This window comes from Geospiza fortis, unplaced genomic scaffold, assembly GCF_000277835.1.
Source record: "Geospiza fortis unplaced genomic scaffold, GeoFor_1.0 scaffold275, whole genome shotgun sequence".
Lineage (NCBI taxonomy): Eukaryota > Metazoa > Chordata > Aves > Passeriformes > Thraupidae > Geospiza > Geospiza fortis.
Window position 1 is genome coordinate 455,427 of NW_005054341.1, and position 14,654 is coordinate 470,080.

General features: G+C 41.3%; 1 protein-coding gene across 2 annotated transcripts in view; it reads right to left on the reverse strand.

Moving 5' to 3' along the window:
- Positions 1-2,198: 2,198 nt before the first annotated feature.
- Positions 2,199-14,654, reverse strand: part of SNAP25 (synaptosome associated protein 25) — a 28,928-nt gene continuing 16,472 nt past the window's right edge. Inside the window, exons 4-7 of one of the 2 annotated variants that reach the window (XM_005422584.2) lie at positions 13,814-13,931; positions 9,948-10,073; positions 7,736-7,880; positions 2,199-3,790 (exon numbers count right to left, since the gene is read on the reverse strand). In XM_005422584.2, coding sequence (XP_005422641.1) covers positions 3,722-3,790; positions 7,736-7,880; positions 9,948-10,073; positions 13,814-13,931 — 458 coding nt within the window. In that variant the 3' untranslated portion in view covers positions 2,199-3,721. Of the gene's footprint in view, positions 3,791-7,735; positions 7,881-9,947; positions 10,074-13,813; positions 13,932-14,068; positions 14,187-14,654 lie in introns of both variants that reach the window. The other variant, XM_005422585.2, reaches the window with a different exon arrangement.

Here is a 14,654-nt window from a genome sequence, read left to right on the forward strand (position 1 = left end):
TCTCAGGGAGTGCTTTACCTTTGCTGTGCTAACTCTGGCATATTTAGTTTTCTTCTGAAATGAAGGATGTATTTAATCCATGTAAGCTAATATAATTTACATTTCCCGAAAGCAAATTAAAATCAAGCAATATTGATTTTTTTTAGTTATAGTTTTTTTAATATACAGTACATCACCAAATTTTCAAGAATAATAGTTATTTTTCACTTTACCTTTGCATCAAATCCATTCACTTTTCATAACATGTGCTCTGTCAAACCACAAGATGCTGAGTATTATCCATAGTTTCTTTTCTTGCATTGGTGTCACTCCAGAAAGCTGTAACACTCTTGCGTTCAAAAGCTCTGTGTTTGTGCTGTGGCTGGGAATCATTAACATCCTAAAAGTTTTAAGGTTTCTTAGAGGCAACCCACTTTGATTTTTACTTACCTTTTTCAATTTTCTTTCTTAGTTTCTCCCTGCTGAAATCAGGTCAGATATTTGATGAAGGGTTTTTTTTTCTTTTTTCATGAGTTATCACACTACTTATGAATTTGGTTCTGTTGAGGAATAACATTCAAATATCCTTCCTTGGTGTTGTTTTTATATTACCATTTCTCACCTAGGCTAGGAAAGGAGGAGAATGCATGAAGTGAAAGAAATTTTTAAGTGTGGATTTTTAGAGCTCAACAGACATTGTCTTTTTGTTTGACTTATCCAGCTGAGTGGTTTATTCAGCTATGCCACTTGAGATTATTAAAAGCCCTTTTCCCTATGACCACCTCAAACCAACACCAACGTGAGGATCTTGCCATTCTAGAAACCATTGGTGAAATGGCATTAAAAGTCTAGAAATAAGAGCTAGTTTATCAAGCTTTGTGCCTTTCAATATGGTGATTTTATCCAGGGAGAGTTGTAATTTCAGCCCCTTGCTGTGTCCCTTTCCTCAAGCAGGTAACTCTGCCCTGCGCTTCTTCAGCCTCAGCAAGAGACTGCAGTGTATCAGGGCCCCAGGGGCCAACCAGAGGGAGAAAGGGGGCAAAAAGGAAAATGCCACATTCCAGGCAGTGGAATTAAAACATCTGGGGTTTCCCCCCTGTTGAGTCAACCTCTGCACCAGGGGTTTGAGGTGCACAAAACTCAACAAACAAAAGCAGATTGTTGTAGTGATCAACTACATGAGATCGAGCCTTTCCTTGCATTCTTTCAAGAATAATTAATCCTAGAAGAGTCACTTTCCAAAAATATCAGAGAAATTCAATAAACATATTTACTGAGCTAATTTTCAGCCAGCTCATAGAAGACCCTGCAGGCAGTGGAGGAGGTTACAAAGACAGCTGCAATGAAACATCTCAAAGTTTCTGTCCTTTAAGCTTCCCATTTGGCAAAAAGTTCCAGTAGTTTGGGTTTTGATCTTTGTTGCACATGAAAACAGATGTCAAAACATGTTCCTTCACAGCAACAATTATATATTTGATCAGCTTTAATGGCTTTTGGAAGTATGAGTTTCTTCCAACAGGGTACATTCTTGTCAAATACAAAAAATAATACCTCCGTTTACATCTTCATTACTTTTATATCTATTTCTCACCCTTTGCAAATACCCTTGTATTTGCATGTTCCCATTGTGAGGCATTTTCCAATATGATTATTGCCCTCCCCCAGTAGGCTTTGACATTGCAGAATGATTGTGCTGTCACAAATACTGGAATGCCCCAACAGACAGGATTAGAAATGGTCAGCAGATTAAAAGTGTTTGCTTGAAGTTTATTCTTTGGTTTGAAGTAGTGGGGGAAAATATTTGCATAAATGTATCTTTAATAGATACCAAAAATAAAAAGCTGCTAAAGAAAATGTAGCTTGTCTGCATTATCATGCAATTTTAATTATGCAAGCATTTATGTTCTTTGTGTATTTTGACTTACGGCCATGTGAGATACATGAGTGAACTGTCACTCATGCAGAATTAATTCTAATTTGTCCATATAGGAGAAAAAACCCTGGGAAATTATGATAACGCTTTTCATTGGCAGCAAACCCTAGCTGTTGTTAGTCATTTGAGAAAATTATTGTTAGCAGACTATTCAAATTCTGTAGGTCAAAGCCTTCCTTGAAAAGAGGTGTATTAGCACACGACTAAATCCACTACAGGAATGGATTTTATCTACTAAGGAACTGTATCCTTCTGTACCATAACATTTATATAATTTTTTTCTTTCCCTTGAACATGAGAAAAATATTTTGATTCAGTGTTTGGCAATACAAGCCAGGTTATTAAAAATAACAGTCACTTGGAGAATGTACCAAGTGTTATTTTTAGTGTAGTTACCTTTCTACAGTTTTGCAAACCAAAATCTTTAGTTTCCCATGAAACACAATACAAAAGCAGTTTGTAAAGAGTCTTTAGACTTTGCACTTCCTCTCCCAGGCGATTTGCAAATAAGAAGTTGTCACTGACACATAGGGCAACAAATGGATAAAGCAAGCATGGATTCTGAGATCTATAATTTTTAATAATCTTTAAACTAGCTACAAAATGTCAATCACTTCACAAACTGACAGGAGACATAAGGAATTTTCATATTACATGCTGTAAATGATATTTATCTCACAGTTTATCTAGAGTTCATTCATTTAGGTTTTTTAATTATTTTTTAATTGTCAGCTACTAAACATCTCAGCGATTTGGTGTGCATAGCTCTAGGTAAGCAACAGAGAACTGTACCGATAACAAACCACATGGGGATAGCGACTAGTAAGAGAGAGCCTTATAAAAATTACATTTCTTTGCACCATTTCATATGGTAGTTGTTTCCTCCAAAAGATAGTCTTCAAAAGCAGCAGACAAACCCAATATATTACACTTATTTCTTTTTGTCTTTGACATATTTTCAGCCAAGCTTTTATTTTGCTGGCAATGGCTAAATGGTGAGTGCCAAATCCCTCTTTTTTCATAATTAAAAAAAATGATCATGATTAATAACTATATATATATCAACAAGAAAAAAGTGGCACAACTGCAAACTTGCTGGTATAACATAGTCCCAAAAGAGTCCGAATACTGAGCATGCTTTTGTTGTCATTGTTGGTGTGCTACTGCCATGGGAAAATTCTTGTTTAAGTAGGAGTCTAAAAGTCTATTTATTCCTCATGCATAACTGCATAAATCACATCACTTTTTAGTGCAATGCTTGTTATAGTAATATAATTTCACATTGTCTAATCATGAAATCATAACAACAAATAATGGCAATGAAGAACTGAAGACAGCAGGTTTAAGTGCTTAAACATCATGATACCCAAAGACAGGAGCATGGCAGTAGCTCTGTGGAATGTCACAGTTTTACAAGAACAATACTGTATATTTAAAGGTTAACAGCACGTTTAGCATTCCAACAGTGTTGTCATTCAGCAAACATCATTTAAAAAAAAGAAAAATGAGAAGGAAAAAAAAGGAAAGGAATCCAAAACAGAAACAAGGAAAGGAAAGGAAGAACCCCAAAAAACATCATAGTGAGCTATAGCCATCAAATCAGCACTATGTACAACCTTTGGAAAGAAAGATATCTAGAAAAAAATAATTACAAGTATCATTTTTGGAAAGCTGACAAACTACACAGGACAACATTTACAATGGGGCTGATATGTGCATGTGTGCAAACCTAGTAGATAAATACCATGATAAAAGCATGAAGGTGCTGCCCTGCTGGACAGCATTAAAAGGAAATGCACTTCTCTGCATTTAACCGCTGCCCAGCATCTTTGTTGCACGCTGGTTGGCTTCATCAATCCTGGTTTTGTTGGAATCAGCCTGGGGAAACACAGAGGAAAGAGAGGGATGAGTACAGGGAAGAAATAGAATATGAGAGAAAAAAAGAGTACAGGGAAGAAAGACAGTGCTTTGTGGGTAGTTCCATAATTTTGGCTCGATCATGGAAAAATGAAACTTGAAAATACTGGAGAGCTGCTCTTTATAGTGGTATGAGGGACCCAAAAGGAGATTACAGATTTTCTGGTTTTACTTCATGTAGTCTTCAAACAGAGCTTTCTGTTTGTGGTCAGCTCCATTGAACTCCTGTAAATGCTGTGCCAGGTCTGTAGCTGGTGCTGTCAACAGCATTGGTGGTACTGATGATAATGGATGACAGCATGAGAACTGGTGGTGTGCATCTGTGTTTTGCTGGGGAAAAACCAGTACTTCAAAGTTCACCAATGTAGTTGCGATAGAGGGTAGCCTCTTTCATAAGGCAGTCGCATAAACAGGAGTTAAGAAAAGACAGGGATTCTACTGTGATTTGAAGCAATCAAACTGCAATTTAGTCCAGCATAGACTGAGCCATTAACTGCACTGTTTTCCCTGGGATAACACCTGCCATGATTATAAAATGCCATTAATAAAATGGCACCACTTGGGAGGTTGGGGAGTTCTCTCTGAGTGGGAAGACACTTGGACCATGACTTTCTGTAGCTCTGCAGAAGTTCATTTTGGAGACTAAAGACACTGTTTTAGCTGAGAAAAACTGGCAAAACTCCACTCAACCCCACGTTGCCATGCCGACTTATTCTAGCGGAGGGACTAGATAGAAAATGGTTTCAATTTTTAAAACCAGACCTGTGGGAAAGGTGAGAATTGTGTTGCTGCTTTAAAAGCATGAGCTCCCATAGCAAACTCCTTCTGTGGTTTGATGGCTGCATTTTGTTAGCTTTGATGATTGTTCCCACATCTCTGGGGTGTATCCAAATTGTACAGATTTATTTTAAATCTCCAATTTGCGAAGACAGAATGGTGAAGCAACTTTCCCATGTGCATTTAAGAATCCTTTAAGAATGTTTATGCTGATGTGCAATAAATCTTTCTGAAATATCTTGGGCTTTTCTCTGTAATTGTTTTGGAAAATGCTATGTGTATTCTTAGTGCAGTAGCACGTGCCAGCTCCTCAACAAGCATAAATCAGCAAAACTACTCATTACAAGCCACACTCCTTTATTTTAGCCATGAGTTTGACCTTGTCTACCAAGTACAATTTTGTGTGCTTTTGCCAAAAGGCTACCTAAAAAGTTAATGAGTTTGGAAGCAGTTACCTTTGTCATGACATGCATGAATATTCATTGAACAATGATGAAACATTGTGTTCCTAATGATGTTTAGACATTAGTATCTGGTGGATGGTGTTGCATTGGAGGCAGTGGGATTCTTTGTGCTGACCTTCCCACTTAGGTCAAGACAGAGTGATTTGAGGCCCCTCTACTTTCATCCTAGTCTCCTATTTATGGTAGATTTTAGGGGCAGGCCCTTTTGGTGATGATGCTATTTGACTTACTCCTCACACTGTCACTTTGGTTTCTGTCCCTTTCTCTCAGATCTGAGGAAAGGATAAATAAAGCCTTTTATTCATTGCTGTCCTGAATACTGTGGATAGATCAGATTACATGGCTGCATTACGAGATTGCTCTGGTTTGGGTGCATGCATTCAGTATAACATTGCTCCTTTAGGAGCATTTATGATGCAGCCCAGGATACTTTGGCTTAGCTTTGTGATGCACCCCAACTTTTGCAAACTGTGCCAGCCAAGGGTCTTTCTAATGATCATAATTGACCCAAAGCACAGTGCTCCAGCTGGTCAGGAAAACTCCCTGGCATTGCTGTGAGGGGGATGAGGGTCTGTTGCCATATTTCATTGCAGACTGGGTGTGTATGCAACTGAGGTTTCACTGTTATCCAGCTAACCATTATTTCCATCTTTTATAGAGGGTTTTACTAATACATTGTGTTCCTTTTTCTAGTACCTCATTACTGTATGTCCTTACTCTGAGAAATTTGGCTTATTTTTCCCTAAGACTGAAGACTGTCCTATTTTTGTGCTGCTCTCATGACGACTCCTCTGTGTACGATGCAAATCCATCTTTTACAAATGTGTCACTGTTCCTTAGCCAAGGGCCCTGGGTGATTTTATGAATGCATTAGCTGCCAATGTTATTTTGCCATTGCTGTACAAAATGCCAAAGTCTGTGAGAAGACCACAAAGCTATGGAAGGCTGGTCCTTCAGCTCACTGCTCTCAGCATGCACTGTTAGAGGTTTGGCCCATGTCCTTTATGTGCACAGAGGGCCTGGTCAATGTTTTCAAAATCCAGATGTTTACAAGCCTGAGCCGGTAGGAGAATAGTAACTTGTTGGGCTTGCTGTATTTTTGGATAGGATCCTGCAGACACGGGTAGGATGCCACTGATTTCCATCCACAGGGCATGTCTCCTGCCACTGTGACATGAGCAGGGGAGGGAGCAACACAATAGTGCATGTCCTCATTGCTTTGAGAAAATAATGTATGTCATAGGCTTCCTAGTTAAAGGTACTCATGGCATAGGCTGTATAAACTCCCTGTCCCTTCTCGAAGTATAGACTGATGTGCTGCTTTCTAGTTCTTTGCATATGAATAGCGGCAGTAAATCCTTCCCCCGATGCTCCTCCTTTTCCCAGAAATATGAAATGGTGCATAATGGCATCCCAGTAATACTGTGCATTTTCTAGCACAGTCAAACACATGCAGCTTTATAAAGCAAGACTTTTGACCAACGCCAAGCCACGAGGAGGCTGCCTCTCTGTCAGGGATGATCTTCCCAGCCTTCAGACAATGTATACTTCACCCAGTTCTCTCTGGAATCTACCTTCAATAAGGAAAGCTCTTGGAGTGAATCCCTCAGTGCAGTATTTTCCTTAATTTTTATTACTAGGCTCTGATATAGTTAACTGACACAAAAAACAGGCATGGGCATCCTGCTTGTTTGAGGAGGCGTGCATGTGTAAGAAGGCTCAAGAGCACCAGCTCTACCACTTGAGGTCAGAATTAACTCTAAGAACCACATGTAAGTCCTTGGGTTAGCTCCTCGGGTTGTGTAAATCTCAACGGAAGCAGAGCGTTGTGTTGGCTTTACACCAGATGAAGATCTAGCCTCTTATGTCACTTCAGCCTGCCTGTGCCTGGAGCTCTGCCAGTACCAATGCAGATGGCCTGCAGATCATGGGATCTCAGGATGGCAGTGAGCTCCCAGCCAGGCTTGGAGGGGGCTGCTCTCTGCTTCAGAAATCTGCAGTGCAGGTCTGGCTCTGGAACAGTGCTCTCTGCCTTTTTACATGGTGATTCTGCAGAGCTCATGCTGAGCTTTTGTATTCCACTGGGGCTGCATGGGGCCAAATTATGTGTATATATTTACACACACACACCCTCCCCCCAGAGAGCAGGTTTATCTCTGTCCTAATGTTGTTATAAGCAGCACAACAAAACTGGCTGCACTGCTACCATATGGCAAAGATTTGGGATTTTAAAAAATCCCCATCCTTCTTTGAGGACTGGTCCTCCAAGCAGGTGATCTAATCCTGAGCTGCTCATGGAGTTTCTGAGGAAGGAAAAGCCCAGGAGGATTTAAAACTTTCCAGGAAGTGCCAGGGCAGTCAGATCCAAGCCCCACAGTTCAGCATAGCTCAGGGCACTTGTCCTTTTTCAGAGCTATTGAAGAAGGAGCCTTGATGTCTGCTAAGGGGTCCCCTTGCAGCTGTATGGCAAACTCAAAAGCAAGGGTTCAACCCAGCCTGCACCGGAGGTGCAGATTCACAGCAGTGAGCTCTGCTTTGGCCCAAGGATTTGGAGGGAGAAGAGAGGAGCTATTTCTGTCCCTTGTCCTTTCCAGGCCTGTTTCTCCCCTCGGAGAAGGGAAAACAGAGTCCCTTTTGGGGTCCTCACGGAAAAGGCAGCTCTTACCTTCTCCATGATCCTGTCAATCTGGCGGTTCTGTGTGTCGATCTCGTTGCCCATGTCCAAGGCCATGTGACGTAAGTTGCCAATGATGCCGCTGACCTGCTCCAGGTTCTCATCCATTTCATTTTCCCGGGCATCGTTTGTTACCCTGGGAACAAAAACCCAATTCTTTAAAGCAGAGACAGGAGATCACCTCTGAAACTGGGATTCACCCAAAACCTCCACTGCATCCTCCATCGCTTGTCACCTGAGGAGCAGGCTGCTGTGCTCAGCTTTGAACAAAAGGGATTAATGAGTAGATAACCTGAAAAATGTTACATGCTTAGTTTTTGGATGTTGGGCTCAATTGTCTGGGTTACCAGTGCTCTGTTTATACTGCTCATGTCTGCTGTTGGTAGAGGTGTTGCTGTCTGAGCTTACCTGTACCATATGCTATACCCCTCTGCAGTGATCATCCTTCCCAAAGAATGAAAGGGTGCTCCATTCAGATTGTGTGTGGTTAGCGTCCATGGGAAGTGCTGGAAGCTTGGTGGAATTATAGCGATAGCAGCTCCCCTCCTTGGGCTGCAGATAGCTAATGAACACGGTCCAGTCCTTGTATGCTTGGGGTCACAGAGACAGTGGGGAAGAGGTGCTTCAGCTGTGAAAATCCTGACCTAGCATCCTATTTAATTAACTGTTTTTCTGGTGAAGGACAGAAGCAGCTTCTCTCAGATTTACTGGTTTTAGTAAAGACCATTTATCTCTCATTCTTAGCACCATCTTGTGCAGTCGCTTTTTGGAAGGAAAAGCTTGTGCCTGAGCCAAGGCCCAGTTCAGCTCTCCAGTGACTGAAGAGGCAGGTGGTGACTGATGCTGGAAAAAGCAAGGTCCATGGGTGCCACTCAGAAAATTCCTACTTTGAGCCTCTTATGCAGTTTGTGTTCATGTAGGTGCCCAAAGGGTGCTCCAGGCTATTTGCAGAACAGTGTAACTTCCTTAACTGCTATTCTATTATCATGCCCCAGCCTTCATTTTGGTGGGGCTGCCATCCAGACATTTTAAAAAGAATGGCAAACCCATCCAACTTAAATGGCAACTCCATCCCACGCTCCAGATTGCATGACAGCATTGTTTCTATCACACTGATTTCCCTTTATCACAGCAGCCAAAGAAATAAGTGGATAATAGTTTTTGGAAAGATAATGACTTATTAAACTAGTGTCCTTAATCTTCAGAGATCTAATCTTTGCCTACTGGTATGCTGGTAGCACTGTCTGCTAAATACATGCCCCATAAGCTCTGTAATCAGTAGGTACCCTGTCTGTCGTGGGAAGTTTGCAGAGGGGTTGCCTTTAAGATAGCTGTGTGCATCAAACTGGCTTTGATTTGAGAGCCCAGGGATTCCCACTCTGCTCCTCCATAGCTGTGGCTTCCCAGCAGCTGAGGAATGGGACATCATTCCCCATGCAGTGAGGTTTTGAGGACACTCACGAGCAGGGGAGGGGTGCACCTCTAGTTTAAAGGGTTCTCCAGGTTCTGGGATTGGCTCAGTGCTTTGGCAGGAAGCCTGTGGCTTTTTTGTTGTTGAAAAGAAAGGGAGGGCTGCTGGATGCTTTGGTACATCTTCTGGCAAGGATGGATAATGGGCACTACATGCCTTGAGACATAATGGCAATAAACTAGTATTTATCTGACACTTCATTTCTGAGGAGTTTGACAAGTGTCATTAGTGAGACCTGTGATAAGGCCCCCAGGACAAGTGTTCACACAGGGAGCTGGAGTGCTGAGGACAGTGCTGGCTGGCCATGGCTGTCTGCACCCTCGCAGTGCTGCTGTGAAATAAATAAATAGACTTCATTTCTAGTTTATTATTACCCAGATCTGGGCGGTATCAAAAAGAAAGGTTTGGCCTTGTGTTTTCAAGCACCTTCTGGTTCTCGGGACCAAGACTCTTCCTTCCAGGATTTCCAGCAAGGTCACCATCCTTTGCACTAGAGCTCAGGTGACCCTCAGGCCCAGGAGAAGTCCCTGGATGCAGTAACCTTTAGGACATGCCTTAGTCACCATCAACCTGAATCTGAGCACCACTTGGTGAAAAACCCTGGCTCCATCACATTACCCAGCACCTCTGAAGGAGTTAATGAGCACCACAGAGCTCATGACCATATGGAAGCAATCTAAATATATCAGTGACAAGGAGAGCAGAGAGAAAACAGTGGATAAAAAGGCTCACCTGCGGATAAAGCCACCACTGATGGCCATCTGCTCCCGTTCATCTACGACACGTGCAGGCTGGCTGGCTACAACACCATCCTGGTTATTGCCCCAGGCCTTTTTGTAAGCATCACTTGATTTAAGCCTATGCGAGAAAGATGATGAGTAACAAAGCACCAAGTGCACAAGGACAAATGCAAAACTCTTTACCTCTCCAAGCTAAAAGCTGAATCAAGCAAATGAGTTTTCAGATAGAGGGTCATTGTTTGTATACCGATATATCATAACCCTGAATAAAAGGAGGGGGTGGGTTTTTTGCTTATTTTTTACTTTACTGCCACAACAGTGATGGTCAGAGGTTTAGTTTCCAATAGGGTGAATTGCAGTTGTCAGGTCTACGACATTGCACACAGGTTTTTGGATGTTGACTTAGTTTCCAGAATGAAGGAAAATTAAAAAAAAAAAAAAAAAAAGAAAAAAAGAAAAAAAAGGAAAAAGAAGAGAAGAAATACAGATAAGTAGAAAACATTGTTTCATTTCAGTGACACATATGTTTTGACATCAAACACAGAGGACGTACTGGCAGACAGACATAAAAACAGAACTGCCAAGTATAGTGTGTACATCACATCACAGCAACACACCCTCTTAGAGAAAAACAGATTTGGCTACAATTTAACTTTTTACTATGTATTTGGCTTCTGATGATATTTTTTCAATATGTATGTGGCATAACAGGCATTAAAAGCCACTGACCTTTCCCAAGGTGATTTGGGGATGATTTTATCATAGGGTTCATTCGATTTTTCAAATAATATATCGGTACTTGAAAATAGTAATCATACATCGACAGTTGATGTACAAACCTTTGTCCACAGAGACAAAAAGTAAAATAGGCAGAAGTGAAATGAGTGCAGGAGAAAATAAAAGATACAAGCAATCTAGCATCAGAAAGGGAAATTTTTCTACGTTTTTCTTCATGCACCAGCTACAGGCATGAATAAGAAGTAAAGCATTCTCACTAAGCACAGTTGCCCCAATAGTTCATCATACCCTCAATGCATCAGCAGTAACAGCCTTCACAATAAGCAAGACACAGGCAAAAAAGGATCATCGCTTCCTTCAGGAGTTTTAAACCACAGGACTTCAAAAATAGCCTGGCAACTTGTTATATTTGTATTTTGTGGCAGTTACATTAACCTGCAGAGAGCCATTTTTGACTGAGCTGCCGTGGATAGAAAATTAAAATCCAGGCACCCCTAGAGTGGAAAATTGACATGTGCAGCCTATTTAGGGCTGCTGTCATTGGTGTCACCAGACAAGATTGATCATTTTAACAGGGGAATGTAAGGATTTGGGGTCCACAGGTATATGTTTGTGATTTTATTCTGGAAATGGGTCTGTTTCCAAAAACCACCGGGAGCTGCAGATCTCTGTGGTTTCCCTGTTCCTTGGTCATCTCCAATCAGTCCTATAAACAGCCCTGTGGCTTGGATTTTGGGGGAGGAACTGAACGTGCTTCTGGGAGATTTGGGAAAGGACATGACAAACCCATCTCTGGTGTCATGTTCTCTCCATGCCCCCTGAAGCAGCTCAGTTTTAAATGAGCCTGAAGATGTGTTGTATGATCCAATATAGAACTAAAATAAAGGTTAAAAGAGGATCTTTCCTACTCATCTGTTCTGTTGCTTATTTCCTATTAAAGTTTGTGAAGACTTAAAAATATGATGGTTGGCTTGTTTCATTTTAGTTCTCTGAAACTATACATCAGCTTTGGCATTTCTAAAATGCCTCAAAGTAATTCTCTTGCTGCAGATACATTTACAGGGTTTTGCCTGTTCTTTGGACCTATGCAACTTAGTCAGTGAGACAGTTTCTGTGTTTGAGGTAAATGATTTTATACACCCAGAATCTGATCTCTTGTGGACTTCCAATTAAAGTCAACAGGTGGAGCTTGGATCTGCTCATGGTCAATAGGAGTTGTCCTTTTGAATGCAACCTGGTAAAAGTTCTATGCTGTGGGCATTTTTGATCTTCTAAGAATGAGGGATCAAGCTTTACATATTTTTAAGGCTCAGAGACCTGTACTTTCATTGTATATCAGGGTAGAGTTACATGTGAAGTGGATAATCTTTTTATAATTATATGCCATTAATCTCCCACCAGCCATAAGAGCTTTAAGGGATCATGGTGATTCTGATGCCCAGAACTGTATGGATTTCTCTCTCTCCCACACTCCACTCTTCAGATCATCTTATCTGTACCAGGGGGGTCCTGGCTTAGTGACTCAGGGAACAGTCTCTAAAACCATTCTTCATCCATCCTCTGAGCATTGGTTAGCAATGCTACTCTCTGAAGTATGACTCCAGACTCATAGGTCAGAATGTCTTAGAGAAGGGAAGAGGCTCCTTCACAAATTCATGCCCCCTCAATCCTCTGTAGAATCATTCTGTTCTTACAGCATGACGCTGCAGCCGTAGTGAAGTGCCAAATGTTTTAGTGCCATGTGCCAGGTGCTAATCCCACTGCTGTCACATGTCTGGCTGTCAGTTCTGAGCTTTTACAGCTCCTACAGTGTGAAGTTTCTGCTGCATTTGTACCTGCAGCTCTTGTGCACCAGCTCCTCTGGTGCAGGACAGCAAGGGCTACGGCCTGTCAGAGCTCACAGTGCTTGCAAAAGGGGTGTATGCAGCCCTTCCCATTCCTCCTGCCCCCTCTCCCATCGCACAGCAAGGCTATAATCATTCTGGGCAAAATGTTTACCTCAAAAAAGTGTTCAGGGCTTGGTACACAGAAGTAAAATACCTGAGGCGGTATCTGCATTGTGTCCCAAGGGAATTAACTTCAAAATAAATGTGACTGATAAGGCAAAACCCTAGCCCTGCTCTTCTGATTTTTGGCAAAATACCCCATGAACTCTATGACAGCTCTCTTTCCTTTTGGTCTTGATAATCGGGCAAGGATCAGGCTTTGGCTGTGAACAAAGTTCACATAGAAAGGGAATTTAATACTACAGCAACAGTTCTCTCTGCTTTGTCTCCTGCACGATCTCTGGCCAACCATTTAGGAATGTCTCCACTGCAACCTAGCTTCATGCCTACTCACTGCATGCTGGATTTGCCATTCCTCAAAGACTTTGGGTTGGTCCCCAGTTTCCTACACCCACATAACCGCACATCACATTTTCATTTGGCATTTAAAACAAGCTTGGCATTTACTTGGAGGACGGTTTCGTTCAAGTGTGATGGCATGCAAGCAAATTCAATGCATTTCAACATTTCTGCTTAGTGTACGTGCTACCCAAACAAAAGAAATTTGGCATGTTGAGGTTTTGTCAAATTTTTCGCCTGTGGCAGGATGAAAACCATTTCAAGTTGGGTTCCAATTATGAAACATCACACCTCTTTCAAGATCTCATCAAGGACTATTTCTGCTGAACAACGAAAAAAGCTGTGATTTTCATCCACAATTTGGAGCAATGTTTAGCAAGACCTCTTCTGCATTTTTTCACCTCTTTTGTTTATGAAACTTCTTTGTGAAAATATGTTTCAAAATTTAGAGTGTCCAGGAATAAGGTAGCCCCAAGTGTTTTTGTCCGCTGGAAAATGGACTCAGTACCACTCAGTACACTTTGTGTAAAATGTTGAAACTTTTACCATTAAAAGGTGTCAACAGTGAAGCTTTCACTGCAGTATGCCTGATTTTAATGCATCTACAGTAATTCCCAGTCAGTTGTCTATGCTATGAAATGAATGCATTTGAACCAGAATCGTTCTTTCTGCATGCCACATGCTCATCCTGTCCATGTGCCTAGCAAGGATGAGCTTCACAAGGCCTTTGGGATCAGCCTTAAGTGCTCAAAGAGATGAGGCAGGCAGCACCTACTTGTTACATGGACAGACACAAAGACCACAGAATTTTCCTAGGTCCGTCAAATTCTTTTCTGCTTCTTTCATGTCCTTATTGATTTGGTCCATTCCCTCTTCGATGCGTTCCAGTTGTTCTGATTAAACACAAGTATTTTATCCCCACAGAATGAAGCAGATGGAAAAGGACAAAGAAAAAAAAGACAAAAACTTCAGACATTCACTGTGACAAAAAACTGGACACCACATAGCAGAGCCGGTACCCAGTACCTACTTGTTACAAGGACATATGAAAAGGCCACAGCATTTCCCTAAATCTTTTAAATTTTTCTCGGCCTCCTTCATGTCTTGGTTGATATGGTTCATGCCTTCTTCAACACGATCGAGTTGTTCTGGTCAGGACAAAGGGATGACAGTGTGGAATGAATTGTATTTTTGTTTGTTTGATTTTGTCTTCAACAGAACATGAAAAATGACCATGTAGAACTGAGTTAATAATGACATTACAATGCATTAATCTGAGCTGATGCATTGCTGAAAGGATGTATGCTGCATTGGATGCTGAAGATTTTTTTATTAGTATGGGAAGAGTAAAACAAAGGAGAAATTTATTTGAAAAATATTAATATAAACAAGATGTAATGATGTAGAAAGGAAGGGTTATAAAGTTCAAGGTCCAGAAACATAATACAATACATCAACTTGCTAAGACAGGGTGACCTCCAGGAGAAAGAAAGATAGTGTTATTATTTTGCATTTGTGTATCTTAATATTAGAGAAAAGAAGTCCTTCCATGGAAAACGCTTCCGTTACTTACGCTTACAAATGCCTCAGAATTAGGTGGGTTTGGGCAGCACAGC